Source organism: Egretta garzetta, unplaced genomic scaffold, assembly GCF_000687185.1.
Source record: "Egretta garzetta isolate BGI_Z169 unplaced genomic scaffold, ASM68718v1 scaffold160, whole genome shotgun sequence".
Taxonomy (NCBI): Eukaryota; Metazoa; Chordata; class Aves; order Pelecaniformes; family Ardeidae; genus Egretta; species Egretta garzetta.
This window is the reverse complement of record NW_009258378.1, coordinates 843,728-862,151: the sequence shown is the minus strand read 5'-3', so window position 1 is coordinate 862,151 and position 18,424 is coordinate 843,728. Positions and strand designations below refer to the sequence as shown.

At 41.5% G+C, this 18,424-nt stretch overlaps 1 protein-coding gene across 1 annotated transcript in view; it reads left to right on the top strand.

The window, feature by feature from the left end:
* Positions 1–18,424, top strand: part of ARHGAP28 (Rho GTPase activating protein 28) — a 75,129-nt gene that overhangs the window by 36,608 nt on the left and 20,097 nt on the right. Inside the window, exons 2-4 of the mRNA XM_009640489.2 lie at positions 6,814–7,016; positions 11,593–11,810; positions 17,399–17,486. Coding sequence (XP_009638784.1) covers positions 6,814–7,016; positions 11,593–11,810; positions 17,399–17,486 — 509 coding nt within the window. The remainder of the gene's footprint in view (positions 1–6,813; positions 7,017–11,592; positions 11,811–17,398; positions 17,487–18,424) is intronic.

The window sequence follows — 18,424 nt, the reverse complement described above, 5'->3', positions numbered from 1 at the left end:
TCAGTGTGCTCAGCTACCTAGCAATCTCTCTGGGTGAGTTCCAGACAGCTGGGGTTTTTGGAGGCATCTACTCAACATGAGTGGATAAGTTGTACAGTGAGCCCAGCGCTCCTGGAGGCCTTCAGCAGCTCTGAGGCATATGTACAGTGAACTGTCAGATTCACTGGGTTCAATGCTTGGACACAAATCATTTGTACTGTACATGCACAATAGATCAAACATTTCCTGGAAGCAAGGGATTTCCTAAACCCACAGTACATGGTCCACGTGCCTATGTTTCTTCCTGAAAAACTTTGGTCTGCCCTAGATACGTGGGTTTGTTTCATGTAAAAGCAATTGGACTTAAGCAAGCACCAACACAACAAAATACTTTGTCACCTCTAACAATAAAAATTTATTGGAAATGTTTAAAATATTTAAACTGGCTGCTCACAACCAGCTTTTGCTTGTTGTAGGCCATGTCCAGATGCTTCTTACCTTGCCCATACCCATTGAAACTTGTATCTAACATACTCAGCCATGATCTGCTCGTGTCCTTAAGTCTTCAGCATTCAAAACTAGCTCATCCTGCTGCCTCTTAATCTATATGAAAAGAATCCTTTTCCAATTCACTTGAAAAAAAAAAATGGTTAACAGAACATATTGTTAGTGTTAATCATTTGGGAATCCTTGCTGCCCTTTAAGAACAGCCTTGTTAGGAGAATGAAGACAAAATAGAGTCCCTTTCAGATTTGGACAGACGCATTGAAGCCATGTAGTGCACTGTCTCTGCCGCATCAGGCCAGTGCTGAAGTGATGTGATTGCCAGTGTGGAGGAGAGGTCTGGGTCATGTCCCAAAGGTCATCGTTGCCAGCAGGCAATACCTAGAGAGTATATTCCCTCCTAGCTCAAAGGGTCTGATTGTGAAAGCCCTCACATTCAGACACACAAACAGAGAGAGATTCTTCTGCAATCCCCATGCTCAGCCGCAGAGCGGTCACAATGTGGCCCTTGTTACAGACAGGGGACTTCCATCCCACTTATGAAAAAGTTGCACAAGAGAGAGCTGAAGAACCCAAGGTGAAATGCATTTTTAAATGCTGGCAGGTAACACTGGCAAGAAAACTCTACAGCTGAATCTCCTAACTCCTGCTAGTACCTTGATGAATCGCAGATGAGTTATGAATAAATAAATTAAACTCTTTTAATTCCTTTAAATCTTACAAGTCTTTTCTCTTTTAAGCCTTTAAATACTAAGACTCATTGAACAAGTCCTTTTGGTCCAAAAAGTGTTTGTGGAGACAGAAAAGCATCTTTAGAAATAAAATTAAAAGTTGACAGAAGCATATTTTGTAGAAAGTTTTGTAGAATACAAAGACATGCAAAGCACTGAATTCCTGTGTTTTCAAGTCTGGCCGATAAAGTAATGTGATAACTCAGCTTATTTTCAAACCCAGCTTTGTAACAAAGAGCCATCAGATTAATATGATTTTGGAGTTCTGCTAGGCAGCAGGATGAGAAAATTATTAATGAATTAAAATCCTGTTCTGCTTCTCACTCAAACACTCTGTTACAAGGGATACTGTGTGACACCCCCGTGAAACCAATGAGAGTGCTAGGTTAAATATTTGCTATGCTAGATGTTAGAGAAAGAAAAGGGAAACTTGAGGATCCTCTGCCTACAACTTGCCTAACCTCTGCAAGATAATCAGAAACAGATGTGTATGGATGAAGTTGGGGGGATATTGCCTGAGATATGCCCTTCCCTGTGGGCAGAAGCCACCAAGCATGGGGAGAAGGAAACAAGCAGACAGCAAAGAGTGCCAGAACAGGTTTGCCAGGAAGGAACCAGGAGACAAGAGATTTGGGGCAGGAGTGAACCATGCCATGAACTGTGCACAAAGATACTATTTCCAATTACTGGGACTCTGCCTGAAATTTGTACACATTTTATTAAAAAAAGAGAAATATTGGCACATAACTGATTCCTAACACTTCAGAACAGAGAAAAATATAGTTCTTAATAAAGAGGAATAAACTTTGTTTCCCTATCAACTCAAGCTACCATCCCTTTCTTTACATTTGGGAAGAACTGAGCAGAGAAAAGGTAATTAACTTTTGTCAGAAGCTGGTGAATTGTTATGATAAACTGAAGGATAGAAAGATCTGGATACAAGAAACAACACTGTACTCTGCCACTGTTCTGTTTTTCAGGCACTTCTGACTTAATTGGATTAAGTGGCTACACTGATAGAATGATTGCAGTATGAAAAGGTGGATCTTAGTCCTAAAATGATGAGGAAAATTTGCTTCCTTCATCTTCCCCATTCCTATAAATGTGACTAATTGTGGTGAAGCAGGTTCATGATCCGCTGAATGAATTGAAGCATAATGATGCACAAGAGTAAGATGTCCCATCTCTCTGTGTAAACAAGGATTAAACGCTGGTTTTAACTACAAGATGGCTTTATTGCTCCCATTTGTTTTATGGATTCCTTACCACCCATTACTTAATTAAACTGAAAACACAAGCCTGGCTTTATCATTAGTCAGCCTGTGAGCAATCATTAGGTATCACTGAACCAGCTCTTCGTGTAGTTTGACAAACCTTCACTTTGGGGATAGCATTGCTTATGGGATTTGTCTTGGCTATCCTGAAATCAATGTGTGCTGTCAGACCCTGAACAGCACATTTCTGCATGATATACGGAATACAAAATATAGGTTCAGTGGGCCTGGTTTGCTATTGCATTTCATCAGCATCATCAACATACACCAGGGCAAAACCAGAGTCACACACAGTTGAATCAGCCTCCTTGTACCCCATGGAAATACCCTGCTTCTTTGCAAAAATCTTTCCACAGAAAGCTTTCTACATGACATCATCATATTTCTCCTTACTGGCACTCTTTAACCCTTCCTTCTGTGACCAATATCCAGTAATAGAGGAGTTCTTTGATAACATTGGCTGCTGTAGTATACTTTTCCCTTCATTCTTTTTCTTTCCTTTTTCAGGGGTCTAGGTTTGTGTCTGTGTGACTTATTTTTTTATTAATTCCACCATGAGAACAATTTCAGCTCATTCAATGGAGTCACTGTAATTTTTACTCGGTACTTTAATGTTCGTCCTTCTCTCCCAGCATTTTCCACCTAGGAAGCCAGAATCTGAGATCCCTCCTGTGTTTAATTTAGTCAGCCTTTCAGCTTAGCTCACCACTGCCGTGTGTGTGAGGGAGCAAATGAAACTGAGCATGAGCTTCATGGTTGCTACTTACTTAACAAGACTGTTTTTCAAATTTTCTGTAAGAACAACAGATTTGTCTTAGCGAAAACATTTTATCCTTATACACTTTACTATAAACACTGCGAAAAAGAACAAACGAGCCAGAAAGCCTTGAGGGTGAAAAAAGGAATCTAGAACATAGGTTTTCTGCTAGGAGAGTTCCAGGTGACAGGCAACCTGGGCTTGTTCAGCTATTTCTGAGACAAGAAGGCAGCTTGCTGACTCAGTGCTCGTTCGATGTCCTTCAAGAATGAATTAAAGTGGTGAAGAATATGCTTTGCTTCCTCAGTAGGATTTTTTTTTTTTTTTCCTGAAACTGTTTTGAGCAGCTTTGGCTGGAGGAAATGGAGACAACTGCCATTATCACATAAAAGCAAGACCACTTCCTCCAGGACAAAAGCCACAGGTATATGGGTCAAAATGGCAGCTGGAGGTCTTTTCAAACACATGAGCTCTTAATAGGCAGACTCGGAATAATTGCAGAAGGTTCATGTCAGACCACCTGGAAGCAAGCCTCGGCTGTTTACCAATAAGGATAAAGCACCTCTGCCTAACCTTTCTTGTTACAGGAATTTTACACAGCTTGATTTAATCCGGGCTGAGATAACAAACCTCAGATACGAGGTTCTCAGGAGACTTTGTTCAGCTGATTTTCCAAATAAGCTCTGTACTTTTAATATTGTTGTAAATGCACGTTAATTACCCAGGAACCTTGGAAGTATTTGGTACAGCTGGTTGTCACAGCAGTTGTTGCCATGCTACGTGGTCTGTTTTGCATTTAGCTTTTTGGTATGGTAATATTACAAAATAGCATACTCACTGTGGGGAGAAAAGAAACAACCCGCCAAGACTCTTTCTTCCTAATATGGTGAAATAAAAAGCCGTGGTTTGGGCTAGCTGGAGTGATGATGGAGTCAAAGCCCAAGGATCAGTCTGGTGTGGTGTGTGAAGAGCACAAGGGTCGTGGTCAAGATTCACACTGGGAGGGCAGGAAATGTTTAAATTCCCTGGCCGTGACGAAATGATGGGAGCCAGCAGCGCTATCAGGGAAAAGGCCCTCTGCTCATCCCAGCATGTCTTTGATTCCAGACTGGCGAGAGCGTTTCTTCCTACGATTGCTGCTGTGGGAGCTCTGGGCTGTGCTATACAGCAGACGTAGGGACTTAATTTTCAGAAAGGTTTATACTAAACAGGGATGTGAATTGCTCGGTGGGCAGCAGCGTGGGGGCCGCAGGCAGAGCCCCGCACTACAGAGGGGGCCGGATGGGGGGGCTGACAGCAGGCCTCGGCGCCTCCCGCTGCCCACGCAGCGCCCAGTGAAAAAGGGCCCCAAACGCCATTAGAGTGCCAGGAAGTTTTGCCTTTTTCCTTATTTGTGTTCACTATCACCTTTTAAACAAAAGAGCGCAGCTTTTCACAGCAGTAAGCAGTTGCCTGGCGGGAGCTGTTTCCCCCGTCCCCATCAGCTCCCAGCCGAAGAGGTGGGGTTTTCTGGCTGCTTCTCAGGCATTCTCCTTCTGCTCATTAAAAACTCTGCTCGGGGACACTTGGTTCAGTATTAACTCATTATATTTAAGACCTGTGAGCCCTGCATTTTTTTTTTCCTTATTGATGCAGGGAAGAGAGATGGGTGAATCCATAAGAAAAACCAGAGGCCGACCCACCCCGATACCTAATTCCAGTAATTATGATTTACCGGGTACCCCAGTCATCTGAGGCTTTGCAAACAAAAACTGACTGAAACTCTTGCATCTCCCCAGAGGGAGAATTACATGGAAAGCACTTAAATAGCTTTAACCACACTCATGTCACAAGTTCTTCTCAGATTTGGTGACTGTGGCTTGTTCTAATTAAAACAACAATAGTTTCAGCACTATGTTTAAAAGCAAACAATCACTTGCCATTTATGAGGAAAAAAGGGATAGAAACACTGAGGACAGCACTTCAGCACTTCTCTTCCTGGAGGACGTGTGTCTCCATGGCATCACAGTACATTTTCTTCTGCTGAAATATTCTCACCCATCAGAAAGCTTTGCTTCCCAGCAGCTGACCAGCTCTTGCACATGGGCAGGTTTGGCAGCTAAATCACCCATATGACACCTCCCTGCATTCAAAAAGGGGCAAAGACCCAAGCTTTGCCTTTTTAAAACACTGATAATGTCCATATTATTTATGATTTGTTGTGCCCCCCAACATGGGGCTCAGCCCTAACCCAGAAGGAACTGCCTGGGACCACCCAGCTGAAGCAAGGGGGCTCCAGGAGCCTCAGGTAAGCAGCCAGCCCTTTGCTGACAAGGGGGGATTGCAGCAGAGGCAGCAGCACCAAGGGGGAAAAGCACGTCCAGTCGGCTTTATTAATTAATATATTGTTTATACATCCATTACGAAAACTTTGACAAGGAGGGAAATACTGAAAAGGAAGTATCCTTTTTGTTAGTGGAGTAAAAGTGATGCCTGTGGTTTTAAACAAAGGCCTCTTGGCAGGATGAATGCCATAAAGAAAAGGAAGAGAAAGGGAAACTGCGTTTGGATTAATTCAGATAAGTGAAGGCCAGAAGACCTTATGACAGAATTTTCCATTAATTCCTGTAGTCTAGTAGTCTTCTGACTCCTTTGTACAAATATTGTTGTGGCTATTATTACTGTTTACTGTAACTACTGTAATTACACTTAAAAAAGCTGCTTACAGTATTGCAACCATAATAATGTGAAAGAGTCAGACAAGACTTTTGTGGCAGGTATTTTATAAGACTTTGTATGAACTTGTATAACTTTCTTCAGCTGCAAAAACTTCCAGTGGGAAAAGACAAGAACAAAGGAGTAAGGAACAACCTTCTTTGTTTTGATTCCACCACTGTATTGAATTGTAACTTGTAATTTGATTTTTAGTGAATCATCTTTTTTTTGAACCTGTGATCAAAACCTTCTGTCTGGCCTAAATCATAATATTTCATTTCAAAGACAAATTTTGTTAGGATTTCATTTATTTTAATTTCATTTTTTAAATGGACTATTTTTAAAAGGATTTTCAAATAAAAGGTAATTATTCTTCTTAATTAAAATATTTCAAGTTCTTAATTCTTTTATGGAGCCAAGATGAGTTTGTAAAATATTTCAGGGTTCCCAAGTTTGATTATTTTTCCCCAAAGAAGTTTGCACTGAAGCATTTCAGCCAGTAAGCAAAACAGGAAGGGATGGAAAGAGAAACTGAGACACAAAGAAGTTAAAATATTTTTCCAGTGTCTCATTAGATGGGTATCAGTGTTAGAAATAGAAAAGGTATCTCCTGAGTCCCCTTGCACAATGTAAAACACTAAAGGATATTAAAGAGAGAAATTATTAGATGCAAAATACATTTCCAGCCATAACTGTTATGAGCAACAGAGATCATGAAGACCACCAGAACTGTACACTTCGCCTCCAACATCTTGTTCCCTGCTCCCTGGTACAGTCACAGTTGGAGCCCTAGTTGCGTGCTTTGTCTGCATGATACAAGTCAGCATAGTAGAAAGATAGAACATTTTTTATTTTCATCTCTATCTCTTTTCAGAAAGTCTCTCCCTCGTTGTCGAAAAATTAACAGGATGCTTTCCAACGAGTCAGCACCTCCTCCTGCATTCAGTCGCTCCAACTCGCAGGCCTCCATGGACAGTACCTCCATGGAGGACTTCTGGTGTGAAGTGGAGAGCATCAAGGAGAGCAGTAAAGATGGAAGTGAAGAAGCAACGCTCTTGGAGTTCAAACCTGCTGATGGTGAGCACACAAACACCACTTTTCCTCACACCTTGGCTTTTCCTCATCTTTTTAGTGATGCCCTGGTCTCCTTCCTACTGTCATCCAGTAAGAGCAAGAGTGCTAGGCTGGGTCTATGATCACTGTAGCTCTACTTCTGAATGTCACAGTCAATGCACGAGAGATCATTGGAGAGAAACAGTAATTCAATCTGGTTTATGCACTAGGGCTGGTAATTGACTTCTGAAGTAGGGGTTTTAGCACCAATTTTATTTGTACTTCAGGAGGACAGATACGATGTAATTCAGAAAAGAGAGGCACTAAATGAAAACTTCATCACCAGCATTAAATGAAATAAAACAAAACATATAAAAGGACCAAAAAGTTCATTTAGTATACTGGAATTTTCAACTTTCTGGCTTTTGGTAGGATATAATGCAGAAGTTATGAAAGTCTGAAGCAGTTCTTAGTTAGATATCATTTGCTACTACAAGAAATTTGATAACTGCCTGTTTCTCGGAGGTTGCCCAATTTAGATAAAATTCAAGGAGATTAGAGATAAGTCTGAATATATGGATGCCTGCATCATTCAGACTCCCCACTTGTCAAAGCTCATTCATCACTTACACAAATTATGCTGAAGGTGTTACTACCTCTGTTACCTTAACGTTTCCCCCTCTCCTTTTTTGTAATGCATTTGGAAAAACTTGTAACACTCTGCACTAGCTTGTTGCAATGCAGCTTTGTGTTAGATGATTTGATAACATCTAGAACAGTAGTTCTTATTTTCTTTCCAGTTATGACCCGACTTACAAATACATTATATTGTGCAACACAAAATATCAGGTGTTACTGTAGGATGAAACCTAGTTTCTTTTGAGGTCACGAGCCACTGATAGCTGCTGCAACCCTTTTGTGGATCATGGCCACTAGTCTGGTAACTGCTGATCTAAGGATAGATTTTGAAACAATGGTGTGTTCTTTCCATACAATTATTAACACAAGTGACGATATATTTTTCTTACCTTGACGTGTAATGGGATGTCATTAATTCTGCTACCAGGAAGAAAGGTGAAACGGGGGAAAGGCTGCTACTTTATTAAGCAACCAAATAAGTAACCGGTCATGATAAGTACCCCACACAGAGGTATCTAGCTCCAACCACGTACTGTTTCCACGGGAAACACCTCTGACGCCAGGTAGGGCTCTCCTGGAAGCAAAAGGAGATGACCTCCATTGACCAGAAGTCTCAGTCTGCTATGAGGGTTATGGTCTGGCAGATTAAATCCAAACTGCACTTCTTTGTGCTGGTCTGTGGTCTCAAATAAAAATAAATCAAGGTGTAGCACTGAAATTTTATGGTTATTGTTATGGGAAGGTAGAAAAGCAATCTCCCTCAATCAGTTTGACCTTCTTGGGAAAATTCCTGTCTAATCAAGCTCTCTAGCTTGGAGACCCTAGAAAGAGATTGTGAATCTCTCAATGTCTCCATGCAATTATCAGTGTGATCTGGGTGTCCCTGACTTGTCTGCACAGTCGGGGAATGTCACTTACAAATGCATTATATTGTGCAACACAAAATATCAGGTGTTACTATAGGATGAAACCGTGAGTTACTGAGCCAGTTAAGTTAGCAGGACAAGGCAATATAGGAGCCCATTTTCCGTATTCTCAGAAACTTTCCCATCAGTTTCACCACTGCGGAGCTCAATCTTCACAACAATGCAAATTCTGCTGCAGTCCTGTGTTACCCTTTATCTGATTACACCTCATTACATTGCATTGATTTTCCCCTCTGTCCTGAATTAAAAATGAGACTGCAAGGTAAAATGCAATACATCTCTACACGTCATTTACCTTCATGCTGTTGTTTTAAACACGTATATATTGCATACACCCCCACACAACCAGGCAGTGCTTGTTCTAGTTATTAACTTCAGGAATATATTCAGTCTGGGATTATAAATCTTGGAAATAATAGTGAGTTCTATTAAGCTCCTAATAGGATAATACTCCTTGCCGAGGATCAAAACACTGAAAATCAATATGGAAGTCCTCAGGGCAAAATAAAACCAAATATTTGTCACCCTTTTGAGATGTCTTTGAGAGGAGGAGATTCAGAATCCTTAAGAAGGAAGCCAAAGGGTGATTAACAGCCAGGCACCACCGATATTGTTGAAACCACAAAGCTGTTTTTTTGCCAGACCGCATGTGCAAGAGGAAGACATCAGCACACTTACTCTGTTGATATTAGTAACTATGGTCACGAAAGAACAAGTGATACACGGGATGAAAATGTAGGGGAAGAGGAAGTCATGGGATATTTAAGATGGCAGTGATGTACAGAACTGCTTTAACACTTGGTGTTTCAAGGCTGGGATGCTGTGAGTTATATGAAGTCATATCTGAAATTTGAAGAAAGGCACACTTGTTTCCTAGCAATCTCTGGAAAAAGAAAATTTCCAACCAGAAGGAACCCTCTTGGTTATCTATTTGTCTTCTGGTGGAGCAGAATCAAACACAGTATCAAGACCCTGCTGTATAAGTAGCTACTACTATAAAAATAATGTTTTGTAAAACAACATGTTTTTCTTTTTGCCCTTATTTAAACCTATGTGTCATGAAATTTTGAGGGTTTTTTTTATGCAGAAATTCCTTCTCTAAGTTTTACTTCCCTGGTTGTTGTTGTTATTTCTTAGTCTATTGTTTGTAAGTGGTTGGAACAGGAAAAGGGCAAAAGCCAGAGAAAACAAATCACAGGGGTGGCTGGTAAGCAGGCACAATTTCATGTGTGCTTTACTATTTTTCATAGTATCATGAAAGCTAAGTGTGATTAAAAAATAGATTCTTGGAAAGAATAGGTCAGGACTAAAGCCAAAATGAATATAATTAAGAAACTGGAACATGAATGGATGTGGCTAGAACAGTGGCTCACGGAAATGAAGAGACCCTGTTAGAAAGAAGAGTGAGGACGGCAGAAGAACCATTAGATCAAGGGAAAGGAACAGCCTGTCATCCTATCTGTGGATACAGAAAGCATCAGAGTGGAGACAAGCTGTTTCACGGGATATGGGGCTGGTCACATCCCGTCTAACACAGAGCAGGGATTTTAGAAGCGGGTATTTTTTGTAGAGCTTTGTAAAGAGACAAGGCAGGTAACAATGAAGTCAGTGAAGGCACATGTGCAAGATGCTTTTACTTGTCCCTCCGGTCCAGCCCTGTAATTTTCTTTTTTGTGTATTTAACTGCCCAAGTGCAACAAACTGGTATCTATCAATCTGCCTGCATTCTGGTGTGAAGAAGAGGCAATAAAGGGAGAGTGGAAATACCAACCTGCCATTAAGACCAGTGCTGGGACAAGAACAAGAAGCACATTGACTAGTTGTTTTATAGAACATGCTGCAAATTAATCCATTTCCTGTTTGACATGTTTATTTGTAATACCTCCTCCTCAGTCAAAGCTGGAATGCAATTATTGTCTTGTCTCAAACAGCGTATTGCTGAGCTAGGATTGTTCACAGACAGAATTAAAATGAAAGCCCTAGAAGTCTCCTATGTGAAGAGAGATTTTAAAAGACTGTGACTCTTTACTTTAAAAAGCAGACAAATAAAAAGGCAATGACAGCAACATTTAAAATTACTAAATGATTTAGACAAGGTAGATTGGGAGTTTCTTCCTGCCCTACAGTGACTGGGGATATTCATTTAATGTACCAGGTAGCAAGCTGAAATCTGAGGGAAGAAAATACTTTTTCACACAGTGCATAATCTCACTATGGAAGCAGTTGCTGTGTTTAACCATTTAAGAAACAGGCTTTGAACAGGATTCAGAAAGGTATTAGTCACTAACCAGGGTAACAAGAAACCCCAGGTATAGAGTGCTAGCCAGTCTTTAATTATTAGATGGATGATACCTAGTATGCAAGGATAGCTATTTCTGCACCTTCCACCCCTGCCTGAATGCCTTGATACCTACCCCTACCCGACCTTTGCTCTTTAGTGAGTGGCTCTGGCTCTCAACCATCTTGTCCAAAACAGGCTGTTGGATTAGATGGACATCATGCATCTCTCAGTGTGTCATCTCACTAGGTGTCTGATTACCAGCTGACTCTCTGGCATCTCAAACCTCATCCTTAGTGTGCAAATACATTATAGTCTATTGTATACACCACTTCTAGGATTTTTGCTTATTTTAATTGGAATACCAATTTAATTTCCACCTGCCAAATGGCTTCATCTGGTACAACATGGTATAAATGGTAACCGAGGGGATTTATGCTCTTGAATGAGGGGTGAGTTTTTAGTGACATTGCTGCGTCAGGCTGGGCACCCTACTGCCTTCACACGAGTGTGTCGATGCACAGGTTAAAAATACCTCTTCTGTTCTTCTCCTAAGCCTCTCCTGTGCAGAGACTGCCAAACTGAAAGTTGACAGTATGTTGACAAAACTAAATTAACTTACACTTGTGGCCTAAGAAAGACTGGCAGCGGAGTCTTCTTGAGGTAAAGGCTAAGGCAGCAGTCCACCATACCACTTCCCTTTCTCCAGCCCCCTCTCCTCGTCCCAGGCCTGGTAACACGCTCTCTTCCTCTGCAGAAGGGGAGCTGGAAGCAGAATGGCTGCAAGACGTAGGCTTATCTACATTAATCTCGGGAGCAGAAGAGGAGGATGGCCAAGCCCTGCTGTCCACTCTGACCCGAACACAAGCTGCCGCTGTACAGAAGAGGTACAACACCTACACTCAGACCCTGAGGAAGAAGAACAAGCACACAGTCCGGGATGTGCGAGACATCTTTGGCACCAATGACTCTTCTGTAAGTAGCCAATGCATCCTAGTGAATGCTTTTGAGCTTAATTTTTATGCATTTTGCAAGTAGCTCATCAAAGCTTCTACCAGACAGGAACCCTTTTCTGCTGACAATGTGCAGCCAGCCAGTAGCAGTACCTGACATTAAGTCCAGACTTTTAATGCTGCATTTACTGCATTTTGAGAGGAAAGGAAAAATAAAATAGATCGTGCAGTTTTGCAACTAACCTGTAACATAATGTATCTGTTGCCAGCCTTCCTCCTGCAATCTCCTATCAAGACTAGCATTTCTCCCTTATTTTTTGGAAATTGGTGAGTTACTCTTGGCAACTTCTCAAATTTTTGCTGGCTTCTGGGGACACTTGCTATTTACTCAGCAGTCTCAGCAGTGAAGTAAAACTTCTCTAATGAAGCAACTGGGTTTCGAATATGCATAAGCAATTAAACACCTGCCAGCATGATTGCAACTGGTACACTGGCAGTTACATTTCACTTACATAGCAAATGAAAATCTATTAACTGTTCATTTGCTTCATGGCTTCAGAAACAAGCATTGCCTCTGGTGGTTTCATGCACTTTTCCCTGAGGATAGCTCTAAACACACCAATTCTTATCCCCACACGTTTTGATTTTGGTGAATGCAGTCAACTGTGTGAGTGTAGTCCAATGCTCAAAGCAACACACATGACTTCACACATGTCACTCATGGTATCTTAAATGGGAGTCACCAATAAGTTTACAAGCTCACTTTTGAAATTAATATCAAAGTTCTTGCCATTACAAAACTCCAAGAAACTCTTTTTCATTATGAAATTACTTTGTCCTTTTCTATTTGTCCTACTTTCTCTTCAAGGCTTGGCATCCTAGATAAATTTAAAACAAAAAATTGGGTAACAAAATTGTAGCTGCATGGTTATATTATAATTACAAAGATATAATGGTTGGGAAGTTAAATTATTTGGCTCAAATTTAAGTATCTGGGCTCTTTTGAACCTCTTGCACATAACCCACAGATACATCCAGAAGCATCCAGTAGTTTCCTGTGGGCAGACTTTCTTGCATGAGAAATCCTCAGGCATGTTTGCATGAAAAAGCTGATGGCACTTCTTATTAGATTAGCACACTTCTGTTTCAAGAATCTGTAAACCTTAGTGTGCTTAAAACTTTTAAAAATTATAATAAAGCTTGAGTTTCCTAATAAATTTCAATCAGCCAAACAAACATTGTACCCATTGTCTTGGATGGGCACATTATTGATCTGGTTTTGACCTGCTTATTTTTCACCTGTTTCTCACTTGCTAAGGGAATCAGGAGTTTCAGGGCCATTGCCCTTCAAATCACTGTTTCACCTCCTCTGAAATTCAGCTCCCTTACTAGTTCTGCATTGTGAAAGTCTGAGAGATAAGACTGGAAAAGTAATTAAGACTTCTAATTCTTCTTCCCACAAAAATATACAGTTCTGCAGGGTGCTTACCTAAATGTTGAACAGGGATACGCAAATACAGCTGCAGAGCACACCACCACCTCCCTCCAATGGATTGCAAAACAGATTGTATTTCAAAAAGCCTGCAAGGTTCCCCACACCCTTTGGGCATTCCCACTCACCATTGCTCCTATCTCTGCTAGTCATTATGGGATTTAGAAAGCCCATCCTAATTATCAGCTCCTCAGGGACGCACGCCTGGCATGGGGGTGCTGTACCCCAAGCTCAGGGTTTCCTGAGCAGCCCTTTGTAAGGAGGCATCAGCTGAAGCACCCCCTCATGCTCTGCTGCCTCTTTGGGCCTGGCACTACAGCTGTCAGTGATGAATCTTTGTGATGAATCAGTTTGGGAAAGCGATCTGGAATAAAAACCACCCAGCCAAAAAAGAAGAGCACCAGGGAACAGGGAGGGGCAAATCTTTTCAGCACAGCTGCTGAAGAGTGGCTGGTAGAAAGACTGCTTGAAATGACATGCAGTTTTGCTTTCCCACCTTACTTTTTAGTTGGGAAGGGAAGAAGTAAATGCATGGCAAATAGAAAAACAGCTCTAATTGCTTCACCTAACTCTATAATCCTCCCCATTAAGAGGGTGGACTTAGATCTTCCCAACAACATAAGCATTACAGGAGCCTAGAGGGATGGGTCACAGGATGGATTACTCTCTTCCATGGCTAATGGTGAGAGAAAAGGTGATTAGCTCTAGGGTCACCTGAGAAGAGATTTAGGGGACCACTGAACAGGCATAGATAGTTATCATGGGGGAGGGGTGGGAGGGTAGGGAAGAGATAGATTTGCCTTAGTTTCTTTTCTCTGTTCTGAAAAAACCTGCTTGCTAGATGTTTTGCTATTACTGCCTGGTGGCCAGCATCTGTGTGGGTCAACACAGAGCAAAGGGTGTTTTTCCCTCATCCTGCCTTGAGGTCCATCCCCTCAGGGCAGGATTGCCCAAGTGGACCGAAATGAAAGGAAATGAAGCCATATTTCCTTTTGGGGGGTGGGTTGTGCCTTGTTCTTTTTTTTCTGCTGTCCACCCCGGAAAGGTACAGTGATCTCAGGGATAAAATGCAGCACCCATGGGACCTCACCCCTCCGAGAATGATGCCTTGGTGGAGCAGCCTGCACCAGCTGAGGTGCCTCTGCTCTGCTCAGACAGGCCTGTGTGCAGCAGGCTTGACTGACACTCACACCACGGAGATTTAAATTGGATGGTTTATTAATCACAGTGGCCTGATTTTCCTTACTGCTGGTACCCCGCTGCTTCCATCAGAAGCTATCAGCCCTGCTAGTCCTCAAAGCATGGAAAAATCAACAGCAGAATACAAATTGGGGGAGAAACATTGATTTTATTATTGGAGGGAGGAAATGAAGCATCGTGCTCATTAACAGCCCAACCCTGTATGTTGCCATCAACTAAAACTCCTCAGGAGTTTTAGGAGCATTTTACATGAGCAATGCATGAGAAAATCATGTCCTAATTAAAGAAGAATCACTAACTAACCCAGAGCTATTTGCATGAAAAGGCATTTTTGATGACAGTGCTCAGAAATATGAATACACCCAAAGTATGGGCAACTTGCATCCTGACCAGAGCTATAAGGTTATTCTTTGCCTGTATTTCCCTTAGCTGCAGGGCTGACAATAGAATTTGGTCTCTTTGGAGCTCCAATGATTTGGTTTTATATCTTCTACAATAAGGGTAGCTACTGCAGAACTATCTACCTCATCTCCATCTTTTCCTTGCTCTTCTGGTTTCCTCTTCCCATTGGAAATTCCTGTGTACATTGTGCCAGTAAACACTGGGCTCATTTTTAGTATCAGATAATGAGAACTATCTAATGAATCACTTTCAGTCAGAAATCAGGATATGAAAAGTCTTGCCTTCACTGGAGCCCCAGCCAAATGAATAAAGTTGTCCCATTTTAGTTAAGGACACAATTTGACTCTTGGCCTTTTGCATTCATTAAGACATGAGCTTCCAAAATTTTAATCTTCTTTTTTACTAAAGAAACAATATGGATCTTTAAAATTCATGCATTAAAAATGCTTTATTCCCAGTCTTCCCTTTCTTTGTATCATATTATTCTAAGATTTAAAAAAAAAGGGGGGGAAGAGGGGCTGTTTGTCCTGTTTGGAAGAGATTTTCACAAAAGAGACAGATATTTGGCTTCTTTATACACTCTCCCTGTGGAGGCTGGGAAATGAGACGAAGAACAAGATGTTTTTAGCTACCCCTGACATTGTGCATGGTTCATGATATTCGGTTGCCACAAGCTAGAGCAGCCTGCAGGGTTTTGCAAGCACTGCTGGGCGCAAGGCAGAGTTGTGCTGTCAGCTCCCCCTCTGCCAGCTCCACCGTGCTTAACAAAACCTGGTTACTGCAGCTGCTTCACTATTGATTTCACCTGTGTAACAAGGCTGGGAGGATTTTTTCCTTAATAAACTTGACTTACTGTAAATCTATCCTGAATACTGTTCGCAGGGTCAGACATTTTGAGCAGTGAAAGTAGATGAGCCGATTGCTAATGTTTACCATTAATTTCTCCATCTGGATCTTAAGCAGCAGAATAACTACTTTTATGTTTGATTTTCCCAAATTGCTGTGGCAAGTTTAACCATCCCCTCCACTTCCATACTCCCACCTGAAACTTATCTCACTTTTTTATGTTCTAAAGCCTTTTGTGTAAATGTTATGGGGTTTTATCATAAAAGCATCCTACAGTTCTCCTTTTAAAAAAATCAATGGTCCTTACAGTCCTCTGGCAAAGGAAGTCTATGTGACTCAGATCCTGTTTCCTATCAAGTTTGTGGGCCATTGAATGGACTTTCTCAGGAGAGATTTTATTCATGTTACATTTGACTTTGTTACCCAAATAGCTTAGAGGATAAGTGAATAAAACAACTGCAATATTATTTCTGGCTTCTAATTGGAAGAGCTGCCTGTCTTTTAAATATCTGACATTTTTTAGCAGCCTGAGTGTTGCTCCTGTGCATTGGCTACAAATGGGGAAGACAAAATTTCTGCCCTGAGGCACTGCTGCTTGTTGATAAACAGCCAATTTAGCAATTTAAAGAGTAATTTAAAGAGCTCCTGTTGTGGGCTCTTTAGGGCCTTTGGCTGCAGGTTCAGCTGGAAAGCTGGGGGCTGCTCCATCAGGCTCTGGGGTGAGGCAGCTGGTTTGGTGAAAGGGTAGGGCTCTAAGGGCTACCACCAGGATGCAAAGGACAGCAACAAAGAAATACAAGGTTGGTTTGGGGCACTGTATTTATTTTCACTGAGTACCCTTCAGGGTATTTTTTAAATTCTTGGCCTTTTATTTCTACCCAAGAACATGCAGATTAACTGTTACTGCCCCGTGTACACACGTACACTCAGACTTCTCTTAAGAGAACTCCCAAAACTGCTAAGAACAAGGGCAAAGCTCAGCTGCCAATAAGAGGTGATAGTGCTTGAAGGTTACCCCGTGGGCTTCAGACCCCTTCTCTGCTGTGCCACACACACTCTACCCCCTTTTTTCCCCATTTCTGAAGTGGAAAGAAATGAAGTTGACTATAGAAAATGTCTTTTTACCCCTAAAACCTATTTTGCAGTTCAGTGATAAAGTATAGTATATAACCTATGAGAGGACATCCGTCCATTAGTAACTTGCTGGTGGCCAAATCCCAAAAGGCAGTGAGCAGCCTGATTTCTGGCAGGTGCTTGGGAGCAGTGGATGTTTGACGTGTGTCAAGAGAGTTTTTGAGAGTCCTTAAAAAGGTTTCTGGCCAAAATGATTAAAAGCAGGATGGATTACAATTTGATGAGGGCCTTTTGCTTAGTACAATTACATACAACAATTTACTTCACTAATTTCAGTCATTATATAGGACAGGACTCATTAGCTACAGCGAGCTGCAACATTACTGACCTCAATATGATCCAAATCTGTGCAGCCTGGGGAAAATTAATTCTCGGGCTCAGCTATGAAAAATGTACTCTGGCGAATCACAACAGGTTGTTTAAACTTGGCAAAAGAGTGTAAGCTGAGAATGATGCGCTGTTGCTTGAACTGTAGCAGTTTCTGACCATAGACGTTTACCTTCACTGCAGTCTGATCATTTTTCCTTGCCTATCAGCCCACATTTGAGACAGTTCCAGTGTCACCAGTTCCTTCTAATGGTATCCAGCTTCCTGGGCAGAAGCCAGTTTGGAAATCAGTTAGCTGTGAGTATGCAAACATATAACCAGTGTTCACTTCCTCCTACGAAAATGATAGACAGAAAGATCCTTCTGTGGTTTTGAGGTTAGTCCCCTCATCTGCACTGGGGCCACACTGCGTATATATTCTTAAAATAATTTTCAGCTTATTGTCATGCAGGAACCAAAGTTTCCCATTCCAGACCGGTGTTGTACAGACACAGACTGCTGCCCTTGAGGCATTGGTGTCTAAAAAGTACTGATTGTTGCAAGGCTGGGAATGTGAAAATAACCTCTAAATCATACAGTGCAGAATTTGTCCAAAATACGTCAACAGTATATTTTCTTGTTGCAAACCATGACAAGAAAGATGCATATTTCCTTCACATTTCTTCTCCAGTACTGCAGAAACTGTAGTATTAGAAATTTATCATTTTTCTGGTTCTTCCCTATTATTCTGATCTACTAATGGAGTTATTTTGGGTATCCCTAAAACATTTTGCCCCTGACAGTGATTGGCACTGCTAATGAAAATGATAGCTCTGCTCTGCACAGTGTCTGGATAACTGTCAGCAGCCTTTCATGGGAATGCCCATCTTTTATTTTGAAAGCTCTTCCCACCACCATTGTTCGGGGCTTAACTAAAGGGATATCAATACCTGAGTTTCAAAACTAATCTCTTAGATGTTTACCTCTGGATATAGCACCACGGAGATTTTCCTTGCTTGCAAAAACTGTTTATTTTGTTGTGCTGATGATACCTCTGCTCTGCAACAGTTGTGCTAGAACAGATGGAAAAAAAAATTGCCAGGGACACTGTGGATGGTCTGTGGTCCCAGGTCCAAGGATGGAAAGAGGGATGGAAAACATCTTAAAATGGCTTGGTCATTAGGTAACACCTAAGGCCACAGTTCAAAAGCCACATAATAACACACTTAGCTTTTTAATCCCAGACTTGCAAAACA